General features: G+C 43.8%; 1 protein-coding gene across 2 annotated transcripts in view; it reads left to right on the top strand.

Moving 5' to 3' along the window:
• Positions 1 to 17,400, top strand: part of SACS (sacsin molecular chaperone) — a 252,517-nt gene that overhangs the window by 126,534 nt on the left and 108,583 nt on the right. For both annotated transcript variants that reach the window (XM_074958364.1, XM_074958355.1), the window contains exons 2-3: positions 4,699 to 4,796; positions 12,322 to 12,880. In XM_074958364.1, coding sequence (XP_074814465.1) covers positions 12,858 to 12,880 — 23 coding nt within the window. In that variant the 5' untranslated portion in view covers positions 4,699 to 4,796; positions 12,322 to 12,857. The remainder of the gene's footprint in view (positions 1 to 4,698; positions 4,797 to 12,321; positions 12,881 to 17,400) is intronic.

Here is a 17,400-nt window from a genome sequence, read left to right as displayed (position 1 = left end):
GGAAAATACAGTGGGGAGATTTATATACACAGAGAACATGAAACAATGGGTGTTACCATACACACTGTAACAAGAGTGATCAGGTAAGGTGAGCTGTTACCAGCAGGAGAGCGGGGCGTGGGAGGGGGGACCTTTTGTAGTGATAATCAAGGTGGGCCATTTCCAGCAGTTGACAAGACCGTGTGAGGAACAGTGGGGGAGACAGGCCAGTCCTTGCTTACAGACAGCCCCCCAACCTGAAGCAAATACTCACCAGCAACCACACAACAAAAACACTAATCCAGGAACCTATCCTTGCAACAAAGTCTGTTGCCAACTGTGTCCTCATATCTATTCAGGGGACACCATCATAGGGCCTAATCACATCAGCCACACTATCAGAGGCTTGTTCACGTGCACATCTACCAATGTGATATATGCGATCATGTGCCAGCAATGCCCCTCTGCCATGTACATTGGCCAAACTGGACAGTCTCTATGTAAAAGAATAAATGGACACAAATCAGATGTCAAGAATTATAACATTCAAAAACCAGTCGGAGAACACTTCAGTCTATTTGGTCACTTGATTACAGACCTAAAAGTGGCAATTCTTCAACAAAAAAACTTCAAAACCAGACTCCAATGAGAGACTGCTGAATTGGAATTAATTTGCAAACTGGATACAATTAACTTCGGCTTGAATAAAGACTGGGAGTGGATGTGTCATTACACAAAGTAAAACTATTTCCCCATGTTTATTCCCCCTCCCCGCCCACTGTTCCTCACATGTTCTTGTCAACTGCTGGAAATGGCCCACCTTGATTATCACTACAAAAGGTTCCCCCGCTCTCCTGCTGGTAATAGCTCACCTTACCTGATCACTCTTGTTACAGTGTGTATGGTAGCACTCATTGTTTCATGTTCTCTGTGTATATAAATCTCCCCACTGTATTTTCCACTGCATGCATCTGATGAAGTGAGCTGTAGCTCACGAAAGCTTATGCTCAACTAAATTTGTTAGTCTCTATGGTGCCACAAGTCCTCCTTTTCTTTTTGCGGATACAGACTAACACGGCTGCTCCACTGAAACCTTTCATTGGAGAGAGGACAAGTGTCACGAGATGCCTTCTTGAGCATAGGTCTGATTATCAGCACCTCTTAAAGGAGTGACAGCTTCCCCTCTGTGAAGGAAGCATTGATGGTGTCTTATGCTAACACATCTGGTTTCGTTATTAGTCACCTTACCAGTTAAGGACAATTCTGGATTGTAGGTTGTAGCTTAAAGTTCTCAGAACAAATCCATAAACTTAGTGAGTGGCCAAAACTCAAATATAGAAGAAATTATATTTGTTTCTTTCAGGCATCAATCTAGCTACCACTATCGTCTGCATCCAAGCTATCCTGTAGGCAAAACAGTTGGGAAAACTCCATGCCATGAGAAAAACTTAACTTAGTATCTGAGAAAAGACCATGTGGAAAAGTTCTGTTGTTTGGGACTTCACAGATGCTGAGGTGGAGGAAATAGCCTCTTTGCCGCTATCATAGCCACAGCCTAAAAATTTTTAAAAAATGAGCTGTCTTTATGACACACACATTTTAATTTAAAGCACAATTTCTGCCAGCAGCACCTTAATCTCCCTCCTTCTGTGGATCTGTGAGAGAGAACATCTGTGTACTGAGGTGATCTAGGAGGAAAATGCAATGCCAGGAGTATTTCAGGGTCACCATTTTAATAGTGAACATATAAGATGTTAGAGAATTGTATAGTCATTCTTTCTCAGATACTTGGAACCCATCCTCTTTCACTAATCCATAAGGTGGACCATTAAAATTGCTCCTGTACTCTTAACAGGAGCAAAGGTGAGCCTTGACTCAAAGAGAAGGAAATAATGGTCTCTCCATGACACAAGAGAACTTCATTCCCTCTGTTCCTTCTAATCCCAGTCCAAAACAAGATCCACAGTGTGAACAGGTTCATACATACAACCAGAAACCTTCCTGAGGGGGTCCATACAGAAGAAGGCACAATGAAGAACTGTTAAAACAAAACAAAAATTAAAATCAAACTTTGAAGGGAAATTCAAGGTTTTTTTTTAAACTGGGAAGAGGGACTAAAATATATATTAAAGGGGAACAAGTTCTACACTGTGGGCTCCACCAGTGCATATTAATGAATACTAATATTGATGACTATAGTGTTAATCATTGTAATCTAATTCCATGCTTCAGGACTTCAACTGGTCACCTGCAGAGGTCAGGAAGAAATTTTCCCCCCGATGCACAATTGTAATTATTTATTTATTTCCCTTCCTTACTCTGAAGAATCAGAGATCTTCCACAGCTGGAGATAGGATACCAGCTATGATGGACTGGTGTTCTGAGCTGTTACAGAAAATCCTCTATCTTAGATGCCTGGCTGCTGTGTCTTTCTCACATGCTCAGGGTCTAACTCAGGGGTGGGCAAACTTTTTGGGGTGAGGGCCACATCTGGGTGGGGAAATTGTATGCAGGGCTGGAGCAGGAGGTTGGGGTGTGGGAGAGAGTGCGGGATGTGGGAGGGGATGTGATGTGCAGGAACGGGCTCAGAGCAAGGGATTGGGGCAGAGGAGGGGTGAGGGGTGTATGAGGGGGCTCAGGGAAGGGGGTTGGGGTGCAGGAGGGGTGAGGACTGCGGGAGGGAGCTCAGGGCAGGGGGTTGGGGTGCAGGAGGGGTGTGGGGTGTATGAGGGGGCTCAGGGCAGGGGTTGGGGTGCAGGAGGGGTGCGGGGTGCTGGAGGGGGATCAGGGCAGGGAGTTGGGGTGCACGGGAGTGCAAGGTGCAGCAGGGGGCTCAGGGCAGGGAGTTGGGAGGTGGGGTGCAGGAGGGGTTCGGGCTCCTGCCTGGCGCCACTTACCTAAAGCAGCTCTGGGGTGGCAGCAGTGCGCACTGGGGCCAGGGCAGGCTCCCTGCCTGCCCTGGCCCCATGCCACACTGCTGGCACCACATCCCTGCGCGGCCCCTGGGGGAGGAGGGGGCACAGGGCTCCACGCCATTGGCACGCCTCCAGGTACCTCGCCTGAAGCTCCCATTGGTCGCGATTCCCCATTCCCAGCCAATGGGAGCTGCGGGGGGCGGTGCCTGGAGGCAAGGGCAACGCACGGAGTCCTCTACCCCCTCCCTCCCCGGGGCCACAAGGACGTGGTGCTGGCCGCTTCTGAGAGCGGTGCGGGGCTTGTGGCATCACGGGGGGCAATCCCGTGGGCTGGATCCAAAGATCTGATGGGCCGGATCTGGCCCACGGGCCGTACTTTGCCCACCCCTGGTCTAACTGATCACCAGATTTGGGGTTGGGAAGGAATTTCCCCCGGTCAGATTGGCAGGGATGTTGGGGGTTTTTACCCTCTTCTGCAGAGTGGAACCTGCATCACCTGCTGGGATCACCTGTGCATATCTTACCTAATCATTTCCAGCTGCATTGCTGACACCTCAGTTTCTCCTGTCCTCTACGTTTTGGCACAAAACAGCATTCAAACGGTTACATGTAGCAACGTTCTCCTTTCCCTTTCCTTAGCTTTCTGTAAATTTGCAGATGAGCGAAGGAAAAAATTTGGCAAGAAAAAAGACAGGCTAGCTACAGTGGTAAACCTCAAGCAAAGAAAGCATGGCTCTGTCCAGAAAAGATTGGATGTTTTTTACAACATATTATAATGAAAGAATGATGTACTAGCCTGAGCATGCTGTACTCTACTTTTGGCAAGCTCAGCTGTCTTTCACCTGTTCCCAACTCAGAAAGATTGAACTTCAATGTCTTTCCACTACAAACTACCTGCTTTCTAACTGTATGGTTATCAATTAAAGCCCTTCTTTGGGTTTTCCCTTTGAAAGAGCCTTTTCCAGCATACCTTCCTGGTAGTTGGCCTGGCTCCGGCAACAGCTGTACTCCAGTGTTGTTCCTTTACCTCTGACTGCAGCAGGTTGTTACTATTTTCCTTTTAACTAGTAAGTATTTTGGCCCAGATGCACAAAGATATTTAGGCTGTTAACTGTTAGGCCCAGATCCACAAATGTATTTAAGCTCCTATGTTCCTTTTTCTGTTGTCTGCCTTGGTGTGGCTTCTGCACTAGTGCTTTCTCTCATACCCTGGAAAGTTATACAGCCTTATATATTATCAAGTGGATGATCTCGGATAATGACAGAGCAAACAAAAATAGAAAATGCATTCACTCAGAAATGTAGGTGCTCTTTATTCCCTTTTTCTTCTTCTCTCTTGCCACTCCCCTATTTGGCATTGGCGACTTTTATAGCCTTCTTCCAAAACTCGTGATTGTATGCCTGACTGTTGTGCAAATTGGTCTTTCTAAGGTCCACTGATACCCTGTCAAGTCAAGGTACAAAGTCCCCCTATAGTCGTCTTCCATGTAAGATCATGGCAAGGGCATCTGACAAATATAACTCTGGGGTCTCTGCTAGAGATGTCCATATCAGTGTAGCCTACCTTCCCTCAACTTATCTTCAATTGGGGCAATTTGCATTAGGCTCCTCATAATTTCATGTTGTTTCCTATCATGGAGCGTCCAACCATTTGACCATCTCAGCAGCTACATCTCTGTGGTGGAGAACATTCTGATTTATTTTCTGGTGGTTGGCTAAGTCTCTGTTCCATACATTAGGATGAGTCAAATTATAGTTTTATACAGTGTGCTTTTTAACTTTTATTGGCCTCTTTTTGTCATAGAAAACTGAAGTCAGCTCCTGTCGTTTGCACCAAGAAGCTTTAATATAATGCTGGACATCACACAGGAGGATACCATTATCCTCAACCATTGATCCTAGGTATGTAAATTCTTACACTCCACTTAGCTCTTTGCTGGTAATATCCTTTATGGTGGGTCCCCTCCCTAAGTTATCACAGCCTCAGTTTTACCAATGTTCACTCTAAGTCTCACCAGCTCAAACCTGTGTTGCCACTGTTCAAGGCTGGTTTGCAGGGTCTCACAATCGTATTCACATATCACTAAGTAATCGGCGAACAGAATATTCCAAGGCGGCTCCCTTTGTATATTTTCACTTATGTGTATGATGGAATTGCTGATTTTATGAGCATAAATGTGATCTGGTTGGGATTACTGAAACTTGGTGGGATGATTCACATTAGTGGAATGTTAAAATCAATAGTTATAACCTATTTAGGAAGGATCAAGTGGGGAAAAGGAGTCGGAGGTGGCACTCTGTGTCAAAAGTGGCATTATCTGTTTCTGAGTCACTGATAACTTGGAAGAAAGATGCTTATGGATCAATGTCCTAACAGAGAAAGCACAAGATGTGGTACTAGCTGGTTTCTGCTACATGCCATCAAATCATACTAGGGAACAGGATGACAAACTCATTATGCACCTATATATAATATGTAGGAAAAAAATCTGTGTGATCACGAGGAATTTCTATTTGAGTGACATGCTGGAGGTCTCATGCTGCCAGCACCTTGGAATTTCTAAACATTATCACTGACAATTTTCTAACTCAAAAAGTATTGCAGCCAACACAGGGGAATTGTTTTTTAGACCTTATCCTAGCAGATAAAGAGGAACTGATCACAGAACTAAAAATTTATGGTAGCTTAGGTACAAGTGATCATGATCAATGAGCAAGCAGAATAAAGTCCAGACCAGTAATATATACACACACACTCACTCACTCTCTCTCTCTCTCTCTCTCTCTCTCTCTCTTTGTGCTTTAATAGGGCAATTTCACAAAGTTAAAAATAATTATGAGCCAAATCAGCTGGGAGGCAAAATTTAATCAGAAAAATGTGAATGATAATTGGGAATAATTTAGGAACACTTTACTAGATACCAAAAAACCACAATCCCACTATTGAAGAAGAAGGCCGTACTGGTTAAAAAACTGACCTCATTTGAGGGGATGCAAAGCTGTAAAAAATAAAATATATAACAAATGGAAGAGAGAGGAAGTTTGATAGTAAAGAAGTTAGGAATTGTAAACAATTGATATGGGAAGCCAAGAGACATACAGAGAAATCTATGACCAGCAGAGTTAAGGACAATAAGAAATTTTAAAAATATTTTAGGAACAAAATGAATCCTGACAATAGCACTGGTCCATTACTAAATGAAAATGGTAGAATTATCAATAATAATGCAGAAGTGTTCAATAAATATTTCTGTTCTATATTTGGGGGAAAAACAGATGATATAGTCTCATTGTATGCTGATAACATTCTTTCCATTCCACTAGTACCTGTGGAGAATATTAAATAGAAGTTACTAAAGTTAGACATTTTAAAATCAGCAGGTCCAGATAACTTGCATCCTAGAGTTTTAAAGAGCTGGATGAGGAGCTTGCTAGACAGTTCATGTAGCTTTTCAATAAGTTTTGGGGCACTAGGGACTTTCCAGAAGACTGAAAGAAAACTGTTGTGCCAATTTTTAAAAAGGGTAAGCAGGATGACTCAGATGATTATAGGTGTTTCAGCATGACATTCATCCCAGGCAAAATATTGGAGTAGCTGATATGGGACTTAGTTAATAACGAGTTAAATTAATGCATATCAACATGTGTTTTTGGAAAGTAGATTCCATCAAACTAACTTGATTTTTTTTTTTAACGAGAATACAAGTTCGGTAGATAAAGGTAATAGTGTTGACATAATATACTTAGACTTCTATAAAGCATTTCACTTGGTACCACATTTAACATTTTGATTAAAAACAACAGAATGATATAAAATTAACATGGCACACAGTAAATGCATTAAAGATTGGCTAACTGATAGGTCTCAAAATATAACTGTAACTAGGGAATCATCACTGAGTGAGTGTGTTTTCAGCAGGGTCCTGCAGGGATTGGTTCTTGGCCATATGCTATTAAATTTTTGTTATCAATGATGTGGAAAATAACAAAATCATCACTGACAAATTTGCAGATGACACAAAAATTGGGGGAGTGTTAAATAATGAAGAAAACAGGTAACTGAATGTAGGTCAGACTTACAGATGGGGGACTCTATCCTGGCAAGTAGTGCTTCTGAAAAAGATGTGGGGTTTCTGGTGAATATGAGCTCCCAGTGTGATGCTGTGGTGAAAAGAACTAATGTGATCCTGGGATGCATAAACAGGGGAATCTTGAGTAGGAGAAGAGAGGTTATTTTACCTCTGTATTTGACTAGTGTGACCACTACTGGAATACTGTGACCGGTTCTGTTGCCTACAATTCACGAAGGATGTTGATAAATTGGAGAGGGTTCAGAGAAGAGCCACAAGAATGATTAAAAGATTAGAAAACATGTGTTATAGTGATCAAATAAAGAGCTCAAACTATTTAGTTTAACAAAGAGAAGATTAAGGGGTGACTTGGCTACAGTCGATAAGTATTGACATGGGGAACAAATATTTAATAATGGACTCTTCAGTCTAGCAGAGAAAGATAAACCCTTTTTTGCTTTTGGGGAAATGTTATTAAATAAAACATCTGTGCTTTTCTCCCCTCCATACTATGGGCCAGATCCTCCCCCATTGGTGCTGCATGGAGATGTAGCTGGCCCTAGGATATTGACCATGCCATAACTTGGAGTTTCCACTTTGGTGATGACAGATGCAGTTGCAGCCAAGGTTCCACATGAATTTACCTGATGGAGGCTGCTCAGTGGAATCTCTGAATGTGCACATCCACCCTCCACCCTAGTCAAGCGGCTGACCTGGCTAGCGCAACTCATTCTTTTAGCTGTACTGCTCATTATTGCTATTCTATTTGAGGACACACCACTGTGGACTTTTTCCACTGGGATCCTTATGGCCTAGTTCATATCAGAAGAAGTCAACATAAATCAGTAGTGATTCTGTGATCAATTGTACTTATAAATGGTATAAATCATAAATTGTATTAGTACCATGTTCCCTTTGTTCACAAATTCCCACCTCCTCTAGACTTTGGACTGTGTTCAATAATTTTATGGGCTATGCTATCTATGCTCCCCAGGCTCCAAGTTGAGGTTTTAAAGATTTTGATTTAGCTATTTTAAGAGTTACTTTGAAGTGAATTATTACAGCTACTATGTATATTACATACAGTGGTTCCAATGTTTAGAGGCATGAAGGGGGTGGCGAGGGGTTATCAATTGAGCTTACAGTATTGGGCACAGTGAATTGCGGGCACAACTACTAACATTTCAATGTCTACCTGATTTGCAGGCAAAATTAAGTAATTTAACATCTAGATATTAGTATCTATGCCTGTAACTTCACATCCACAATTCATTGCAGGCATCTGCAAAATTGAAGACTATTTATAAAAGTCAAGCCCTAAATTTGGGGGATTATCTTTTCGTAACTGAATTTGTGTGATGCACTGGAAGGAGGTTTAGGGCCTATTTGTATCAGTTAAACAACTTACATGGCAAGAGACTTTGGTGTAGACAGCAATCCTTCCATGACTATTTTATCCAGGCCAGCACTTAGGAAGACTTTATATGGTCATATTAAGCTGTCAGGGAGCTAGAGAACCAGGGAAAGCTACAGGGTATGTCTGTGTCTAGTAGCTGACAACCAAGTTCTGTCTCTCTTCTTTACCATGGGAAACACTACTAGAATCATATCATTATGTTCATCAGGGTTGTAATTTGATTCAGTAAAATCACTTGATCCCATCTACACAGGCAAAACCAAACGGATTTGGGATTATCATGTAAATTTGACAGTGTAGATCTGCCTTTACTGGCCAGGGTTTAACTTCCTCTTCAACTAAATTGGCTTCTGAGTGAATCAATTATATCTAAACTGCATTTAGGCACATTGTAGTGTCTCATTTCCTAGATTAGCTACAGTTGTCAAGAATACTTGTCCGTACTTTTGTTTTCCATGAGAACTTCAACACTAATAGGAGTAACACATGAATTCAGTGGCACATCTGGCTTTTCATTTATCCTAGGGGGTATAGATTGCTCACAGCTGTTAATACATTATCAGGACAATGGGGTTTAGTTCTAGCATTGTAAAGCATACCTCTTTTTCAGCATTCAGGTCATGTACGTTGTTGGGCACAAAATCAAAAATGAAGTCAAACAATTTCCCCAGCTCAACATAATAAAGGAAAGCCCATGTTAAACTGAGCATAGAAATGGAGAATAGCTTCTGGGAAAGTGTGTTACCCATTAATTATGGAGAGATGCTGTCAAGGTTCCTTCCCCACTCTGAACACTAGGGTACAGATGTGGGGACCTGCATGAAAAACCCCCTAAGCTTATTTTTACCAGCTTAGGTTAAAACTTCCCCAAGGTACAAACTATTTTACCCTTGGACTTTATTGCTGCCACCACCAAGTGTCTAACAAATATATAACAGGGAAAGAGCCCGCTTGGAAACGTCTTTCCCCCCAAAATCCTCCCAAACCCTACACCCCCTTTCCTGGGGAAGGCTTGATAAAAATCCTCACCAATTTGCATCGGTGAACACAGACCCAAACCCTTGGATCTTAAGAACAATGAAAAAGCAATCAGGTTCTTAAAAGAAGAATTTTAATTGAAGAAAAAGTAAAAGAATCACCTCTGTAAAATAAGGATGGTAAATACCTTACAGGGTAATCAGATTCAAAACATAGAGAATCCCTCTAGGCAAAACCTTAAGTTACAAAAAGACACAAAAACAGGAATATACATTCCATTCAGCACAGTTTATTTTATCAGCCATTTAAACAAAACAGAATCTAATGCATATCTAGCTGGATTACTTACTAAGTTCTAAGACTCCATTCCTTTTCTGTTCCCAGCAAAAGCATCACACAGACAGAGAGACCTTTTGTTTCTCCCCCCCTCCAGCTTTGAAAGTATCTTGTCTCCTCAATGGTTATTTTGGTGAGGTGCCAGCGAGGTTATCCTAGTTCTTAACCCTTTACAGGTGAAAGGGTTTTTCCTCTGGCCAGGAGGGATTTTAAAGGTGTTTACCCTTCCCTTTATATTTATGACAGATGGTCTTTCAATAGTTAAGGTTGTGATTAGCTTTCTATTCTAAGCCTGTTTTTTGACATTCCCACTACCCAAGATGGTCAAAACTAAATTAATCATCCTGAAATTTCTCATAAGTTATTTTCTTCTGCAGATTTTTTGGGGAAAGTATATACCTTGGCCCTTCCCTTCCTCTGGCTCTCCCTTGCCTTGACTTCCAAGTGCTCCTGCACCAGAGTGCACAGGGAGCCCCTGAAGAGTTGAGCTTTCCACTGCAAAGAAGGTGCACAACCTCTCTGTGACCTCTCTAGACCCTGTCTCCCTCTGCAATAGAATTGCACCAGTTTCACATGCTGTGGAGTTCTATACCTCCATGAAGGTTGGAGCAGGATTTTCCTTGATTTGCATAAATAGTTGTAACTAATTAAGTAGCACCTAAGATTGTGTTACTTTTCTGTTGGACTCTATGCTATACAAATATTGAAACATTTCTCTAGACAGAAAAACAAGTGAACCCACTTATTGAAAGGCCTGGAAAAGTACATGTGCTAGATTTTATTTGTAAAGACATTACACTGGGAATGCCGTTTCCAAAATCACCAGTGGTGCAAGTAGAATTAGTTTCTTACCGGTACACTGCACTCATGGGAGGGACACAAAGGGGGGCATGTGACCTCTGTACATGATGCCCCCACATGACTCCTCTCCGCCCCCAGCCCGGGGCCCCCATGCTCTCCCCGTCCCCTCTCCATGATCCATCCCATGTTACCTGGTGGGGGTGGGAGGGCTCTGTCCTCCTCCCACTGCGCTGGAGACTTCTGAACCGCAGGGCTCTCCAGAACCGCAGTGGCGAAAGGAGCAGAACATGGGGCCGCTGGGCAGCCCCATACCAGGAGCTTCTCCGGCGTGGCTGAACCGCCCCCAGCCCTGTCGTCTGGTGGGGTTGCTGTACAGACCCCAGACAGTAGATGCAGCTGCATGGAAGGGCTGGAGGGGTGGGACTGGGGGCGGTACAGCCACGCTGGAGGAGCTGCTGGTGTGGGGCTGCTCGGCGGCCCCACGTTCTGCTCCTCCTATGTCTTTCCAATACGGCGTACCGGCTACAAATATCTTACTGGTACAGCATACTGGACTGGACTGCCCTACTTGCATCACTGGAAATTCCTCTCAGTTTTACATTCCCTTGGTTTTCATGTACAAATTAACTGAATAAATTCCTAAATAATGCAAAACCTCAAGCCAAAACAAAAATTATTTGTAATAATTTACAAATAATAATAATAAACAAAAGATTATTTGTATTTGAATCTGATAATTTCACAATGATCATATTTACCTATTGCAGCATAGCCTTGATTATTTTCTGGTTAGGTTTGTGGCTAATGAGTCCCCAAGATGCTACTTGGAGACAAACATCTATGACTGTACATTTAAGAAAAGACCTACTAGCTGAGAGCCCAGTCAGAGACGCAGAAAAGAATTTACATTTGCACAAAGATAGAACAGTGAAATGCTGTCAATATTTTACTATGGAGTTTCTACAAACATTGTCCACTTGGCTTATGATGAACCCCACTTATCATGGATGTGTGTGTTTGCAGTGGGGGAGTCAGTAGAGTAAAAGACTGGGGAATCTATTCACTTATTCTCCCCCTTAAACCAAAATGCATTTTTACAAACTAAGAGGGAGAAAAAAAAAATCACTGCGCAAACAAATGTAGGAAGCTGGAAAGGGCTAAAAATGGCTTTATACTGCACAATTCATTTATATATGCATAGTGAATGAATCAGTTAAGCTATTTGGCAGTAGATGTGTTACATCAAGCAGGCACTATTCAGGTTGCTAATAACAGTAAATTCTGTGTCTCAGGTTGAAGGAATGTGTACATTGTTCCTAAAAACTATACTGAGTGTTTGGAAAGCATAACGTAGAAGATGACCTATATAACTGGACGTGGGGATAGGAGTTGAAGACTTTGTATCCTCCCCTGTAAACCTAGCTGCAATCTAGCTAATCACCTCCTCTATCTGCAGTCTAGTATATTCCAAGGGCAAAATAACTCTTCAAAAGTATTCTGCCCAACTCTTCATGGGGCTCTCAGGTTCCCCAAAAGCCTTTTCCAGCACATAATGAGGTAGAGGGAGAAAGTGAAAACCTGTCTCTTAGTCAGTATACTTACAGTAGTGTGTGTGGGGAGAAAAAGGCAGAGCTCTGTTTCTGCCCTCCACGTGCTTGCAAGTACTGTAATGCACTGGGTCATTTATAATTAGAAACATGACTCACTTAGAGCTAGGAACTGCAGCTATGTCCTCAGAGGAAACGACTTTTTCATGCCCTTCAGTTCAGTTCCTCTCCATATTAATGTCACTCTCCTTCTCTCTCATTTCTTTTTCTTCTTTCAGGACCCCAGAGCAGATGTTAAGAAGTGGCTGCTAGCAGACTAGAGAGCTAAGACAGGGCAGACGTTCGCTCCAACATTGTCTCAGCTTCCTGTAAAAAGAAGGAAAAGGAAAACGGAAACATCTTTCACATTCTCACTCTCTCTCCACAAAATGGACCAAAATCAGTTACAGAAGAAAATGATGTGATGTCAGTTAAAGCTGCAGAAAGAAACGAAGATCTCTGCGCTTGCCAAGTACTGTTGTTGCTAATCTATTGCTGAAATTGAGACAAGCAAGCACTCTGAACAACTGAGAGCAGGAGGTTTGACAAGGAATCTGGATAAGGAGCAGTCAGTCAGAAGCACAGTCACATTTTGGAGATAAGGGATGGAGTGAACAGTGATTGGGGTTTCATAAGGTTGGGCTTTCTGGAGTACTTTTAAAGAGAAAGAGACGACGACACTCAAACAGAGAAGATAAAAAAATAATTTGTTTAATTTATAAATTCAATGTCTGCTTCATGTTGTTAGCAGGAAAAGATCACATGAAAAAAGAGGATGGAGACCAAGGATAAGATCAGGTAAATGAGTTAACCATTGTGAAATACTTTGATTAGTATAAGGTGGCTATCAAAGCTCCTGATGTCGCTCATATTTTCATTGGCTTCAGTGGGAGCTAGATTGCCTGAAATGGACTTGGAGTTTATCAAAAGGTGCAATTCATAAAGGCTAAATGAATTGCTTAAAAATTACACAATAATGTTGAAGGGTCATATTGTGATCCCCTTTATTCACATTGGTTAGCAGTTATTCATGCAAGTACTTCCACTGAAATCAATGGCATACCTTATGTGAGTGACTGCTCACCACTATGAGTAATAGAGTCATAATCTGACCTTAAATTCTCAAGTTACGTACAATATCCTCATTTAGATTAAGCATTTAGAGAAATATATTTGAAAATAAAGAAGATGAAAATAATTTTGCAGCTTCACTTACTGTACCTGCCAAGGCCTGAATTCAGTGTTCTGTTTCCCTGTCATGATTGGGTAACATGGCTACTAGCTAAAGCAGAGTTGGGCAAACTTTTTGGCCCGAGGGCCACATCTGGAAATAGAAATTGTATGTTGGGCCATGAATGCTCAGAACATTTGGGTTGGGGTGTGGGAGATGGTGAGGATTCTGGCTGGGGATGTGGGCCCAAGGGTGGGGTCAGAAATTAGGAGTTGAGGGTGCAGGAGGGGGCTCCAGGCTGTGGCGGGGGAGTAGGGTGCGGGGGCGGGGGGTGAAGGTTCCAGCTGGGGGTGCAGACTCTGGAGTGGGGCTGGGGATGAGGAGTTTGGGGTGTAGGAAGGTGCTCTAGGCTGGGACCGAGGGGTTCGGAGGGCAGGAGGGGGCTCAGGTCTTGGGCAGGGGATTGGGACATGGGGAGAGGCTCAGGGGTGCAGGCTCCGGGTGATGCTTACCTCAAGCAGCTCCTGGAAGCAGTGGCCATGTCCCCACTCCGGCTTCTACGCGGAGGCGCAGCCAGGCGGTTCTGCGTGCTGCCCCGTCCACAGGTGCCGCCCCTGCAGCTCCCATTGGCCGCAGTTACCAGACAATGGGAGCTGTGGGGCAGCACTTGGGGTGGGGGCAGCTTGCAGAGCGGAGCCCCCCCTGGCTGCCCATACACGTAGGAACCAGAGTGGGGCCATGCCGCTGCTTCCGGAAGCAGCGAGGAGAGGTCCCCGACCCTGCTTCCTGGCTGGAGTGGCAAAGCGGTGCCATGCTGATACTTCTGGGAGCCACATGGAGTGGCCCCCAACCCTGCTCCCTGGCTGGAGTGCCAGAGCGGGGCAAGCCCCAGACCCCACTCCCCAGCAGGAGCTCAAGGGCTGGCTAAAAATGGCTGATGGGGTAGATCCAGCCCACGGGCCATTGTTTGCCCACCACTGAGCTAAAGAGTAGCTTCCCTATGGATACAGCAATTAAACAAGGCCTTTGAGACCACAGCTGTTAATTTAATATTTACTTGGACTCTGAGATGTTGTTTGAAATGTTCTTGCTGTCTGGAATTCACCCCTTGGTGGTAGGCCTTGGTGGTAGGCCCATGCAAGACCTTCTGTTCCTTTGCTCTGTGGAATCCCCTTGTGCAGTGCGATTGAGGCAGATGGATATGCAGGATCTACAGAGCAGCCACTGCACATTCTGTCCACTTGAGCGGTGAACTCTGCACTGACATGGAATATGCCATTGCAGAGAGGAAAAATGAAAGTTGGTCAGGGTCCCCTGCATGGGACTGTAGATGAGGCTGGGTCATTAGTTGAGCCCACAGGCTGAAATCGTGGCCATGGAGGGGCTGAGCTGAAGCCTTGTAGCCTACCCTGGGGTTGATTGGGTTGATGTCCTCTCCAAATTCCACACAGGCAAACCACACAGACTTGGTTATGCCGGCTTTATGCATGACTTGAAAATTCTACCATAAAAACAAGTTATTTGATTTCTGAATTAATGGTGCATTAGAAAGGAGTGAGAAATGTTTCTTATTAATGTTGCAGTTAGTCTGATTTTACTTTGTTCATAGTTTTATATTTCAGTTTTAATTTTTTTATACTTTATTTTTTGTTTGCATATGTATTTGTCACAGTTAATTATGATTATTTGTTGTTTCCTTTTGAACTCTGTAAAACTTTAGTGCAAATGATATATTCTTCAGTATTAAGTGATTAATTCAAAATCAAAAATTGTCTATCCCTCATTTATCTGATCCGCAAGAAATAGAGACCAAAGCTATTCAAATACAAAGCTTGTACAGCTAGAAATATCCCCAGCCTTCTAAGCTGATACCAAGGACTGAAATAGAGCCACATCTCTCAGGCCCCACAATTCCCTGTCCTGAACAATAACCCTAGGGCAGGAGTTATCCCTCCATATGACCTTAAGAGAGGGAGAGATATACAAGTTTTGGGCATCTGTAGGTAATTTTAAAAATCAGAGGAGAGTTGCTTTCTCCACCCTAGATCCTAGAAAGAGTGGTGGAATGGGGGCCTTTTTCCCTTGGTTGCTGCAGTGTGGTGAAGCTCTCTAAACTTTCTCCTCCCTCCAATTACTGTTATATGTAGAGTCTCCGGTAAAATGAATGAAAGAAAATGGATATCAGTGTTGAAACATTTGTGAATCCAAAAAAAGAGAAAGAAAGAAAGAAAAGAGGAAAGTTATCTTTTATCTTTGTCAGTTAAGACTAACAAATTGATGTCAGAGGTCACTGGGTTGTCTGAGCAATGTTGCAAATTCTGTGGTTTGGCTGTGGAGCAGGGGTTACTTTTGCACATGCAGGCTGATTATGCAGAGAAAAGGATATCTGAGACACTACAGCAGGGGTGGGCAAACTACGGCCAACGGGCCAGATCCGGCCCACTAGCCATTTTAAGCTGGCCCTCGAGCTCCCGCTGGGGAGTGGGGTCTGGGGCTTGCCCTGCTGTGGGCTCCAGCCGGGGAGCAGGGTGGGGGCTGCTCCACGCAGCTCCCAGAAGCAGCATCATGGCCCCACTCTGCCACTCCAGCCAGGGAGCAGGGTTGGGGGCCACTCCACGCTGTTTCTAGAAGCAGTAACATCCCCCAGATCTGGCTCCTATGTGCAGGAGCAGCCAGGAGGCTCCGCTCTGCACTCTGCCCCCGCCGCAAGTGCCGCCCCCACAGCTCCCATTGGCCAGGAACTGCGGCCAATGGGAGCTGCAGGGGCAACACCTGTGGATGGGACAGTACACAGAGCCTCCTGGTTGTGGCTCCGCATCGGAGCCGGAGTGGAGACATGGCCACTGCTTCCAGGAGCCGCTTGAGGTAAGCGCCACCCAGAGCCTGCACCCCTGAGCCTCTCCCCATGCCCCAACCCCCTGCCCCAAACCCTGATCCCCTCCCGCCCTCATCCCCTCCCGCCCTCCAAGCCCCTCGATCCCAGCCTGGAGAACCCTCCTTCACCCCAACCCCTCATCCCAGCCCAACCCCAGATCCTGCATCCCCAGCCTGAGCCCTCACCCCCTCCCACACCTCAACCCCAATTTTCTGAACATTCATGGCCCGCCATAAAATTTCTATTCCCAGATGTGGTCCTCGAGCCAAAAAGTTTGCCCACCCCTGCACTACAGACATCCTGGGCCACAGCATAAGCACTTACAGTATTTTGATTCAGTGTCAAAGGGTATTGATTTTAGTCCCCTTTCTCTAGTTCACGGTGGTTAATTGGCTTGGAGCCTCTACAGTGAAAAAAGGTCACCTCTTTATTTTTCAGAGAGGATTTAATTTCCCTTGGATAAGGCCTTTTTACATGATGAGTGTGTGACCTAGCTGTAGTGTCTCCAAAGTTTCCTTCAGCTTGAGGAGTAGGTTTCATACTCATTAGTGCTTCTTTTTCAATCTGAAATATGACTTTTTTCATGCTAAACACAGGGCACATGCTTCACTTTTGCATGCAGAGTAAATGACTCAATCTGTATTGCTTGAGAGCAGATTTTTGCGTCAAATAATATCATGTCAATAACTTTTAATTCTGTACCTCAGCCTGAAGTACATAATGGACACTAATAAGTTATTAAATTAGGGACTTTGTACAGCTGAGATGATAAATAACCAGTAATACCAATTATATAATTTATGCCATTCTTTCTGCTCCTTGCAGGTTCTGTGCAGCTTATGCTTTTATGTACATTTATGTTTAAAAGAGCTTCCATTAGACTATTTTTGCATTTTTCAGGATTCCCACTGGCATCTGTTTCCTTTTTTTATTCTAGCATTAAGCAATTTTAATTGCTGCAAAAAATAAAAAAAAGTGAATCTTAAAGATTTTGGTAAGGTATTTTACCAGATCTTCTACTTTGATAAAGTATGGATTTGTCGGGCAGAAACAGAAACAATATCTATATGTTCATAATTACAATTATGTGCCAGTTTTTCAAACCTGTGTGTCTGAAGTTAGGCATCTAATGCCCCAATCCTGCACAGCTCCAGACAGATAGACACCCCCCACCCCGCACCCGCAGGGAACCCCTCTGATGACCTTCGGACTTTGCATGGACATAGAGGTTTCCCGGTGTAGAGCACTTTGAAGGATCTATATTTAAATGTT

The sequence above is a fragment of the Natator depressus genome, chromosome 1, assembly GCF_965152275.1.
Source record: "Natator depressus isolate rNatDep1 chromosome 1, rNatDep2.hap1, whole genome shotgun sequence".
NCBI lineage: Eukaryota > Metazoa > Chordata > Testudines > Cheloniidae > Natator > Natator depressus.
Note: the sequence above shows the minus strand (reverse complement) of the source record. Positions and strands in the feature narration are given on the sequence as shown.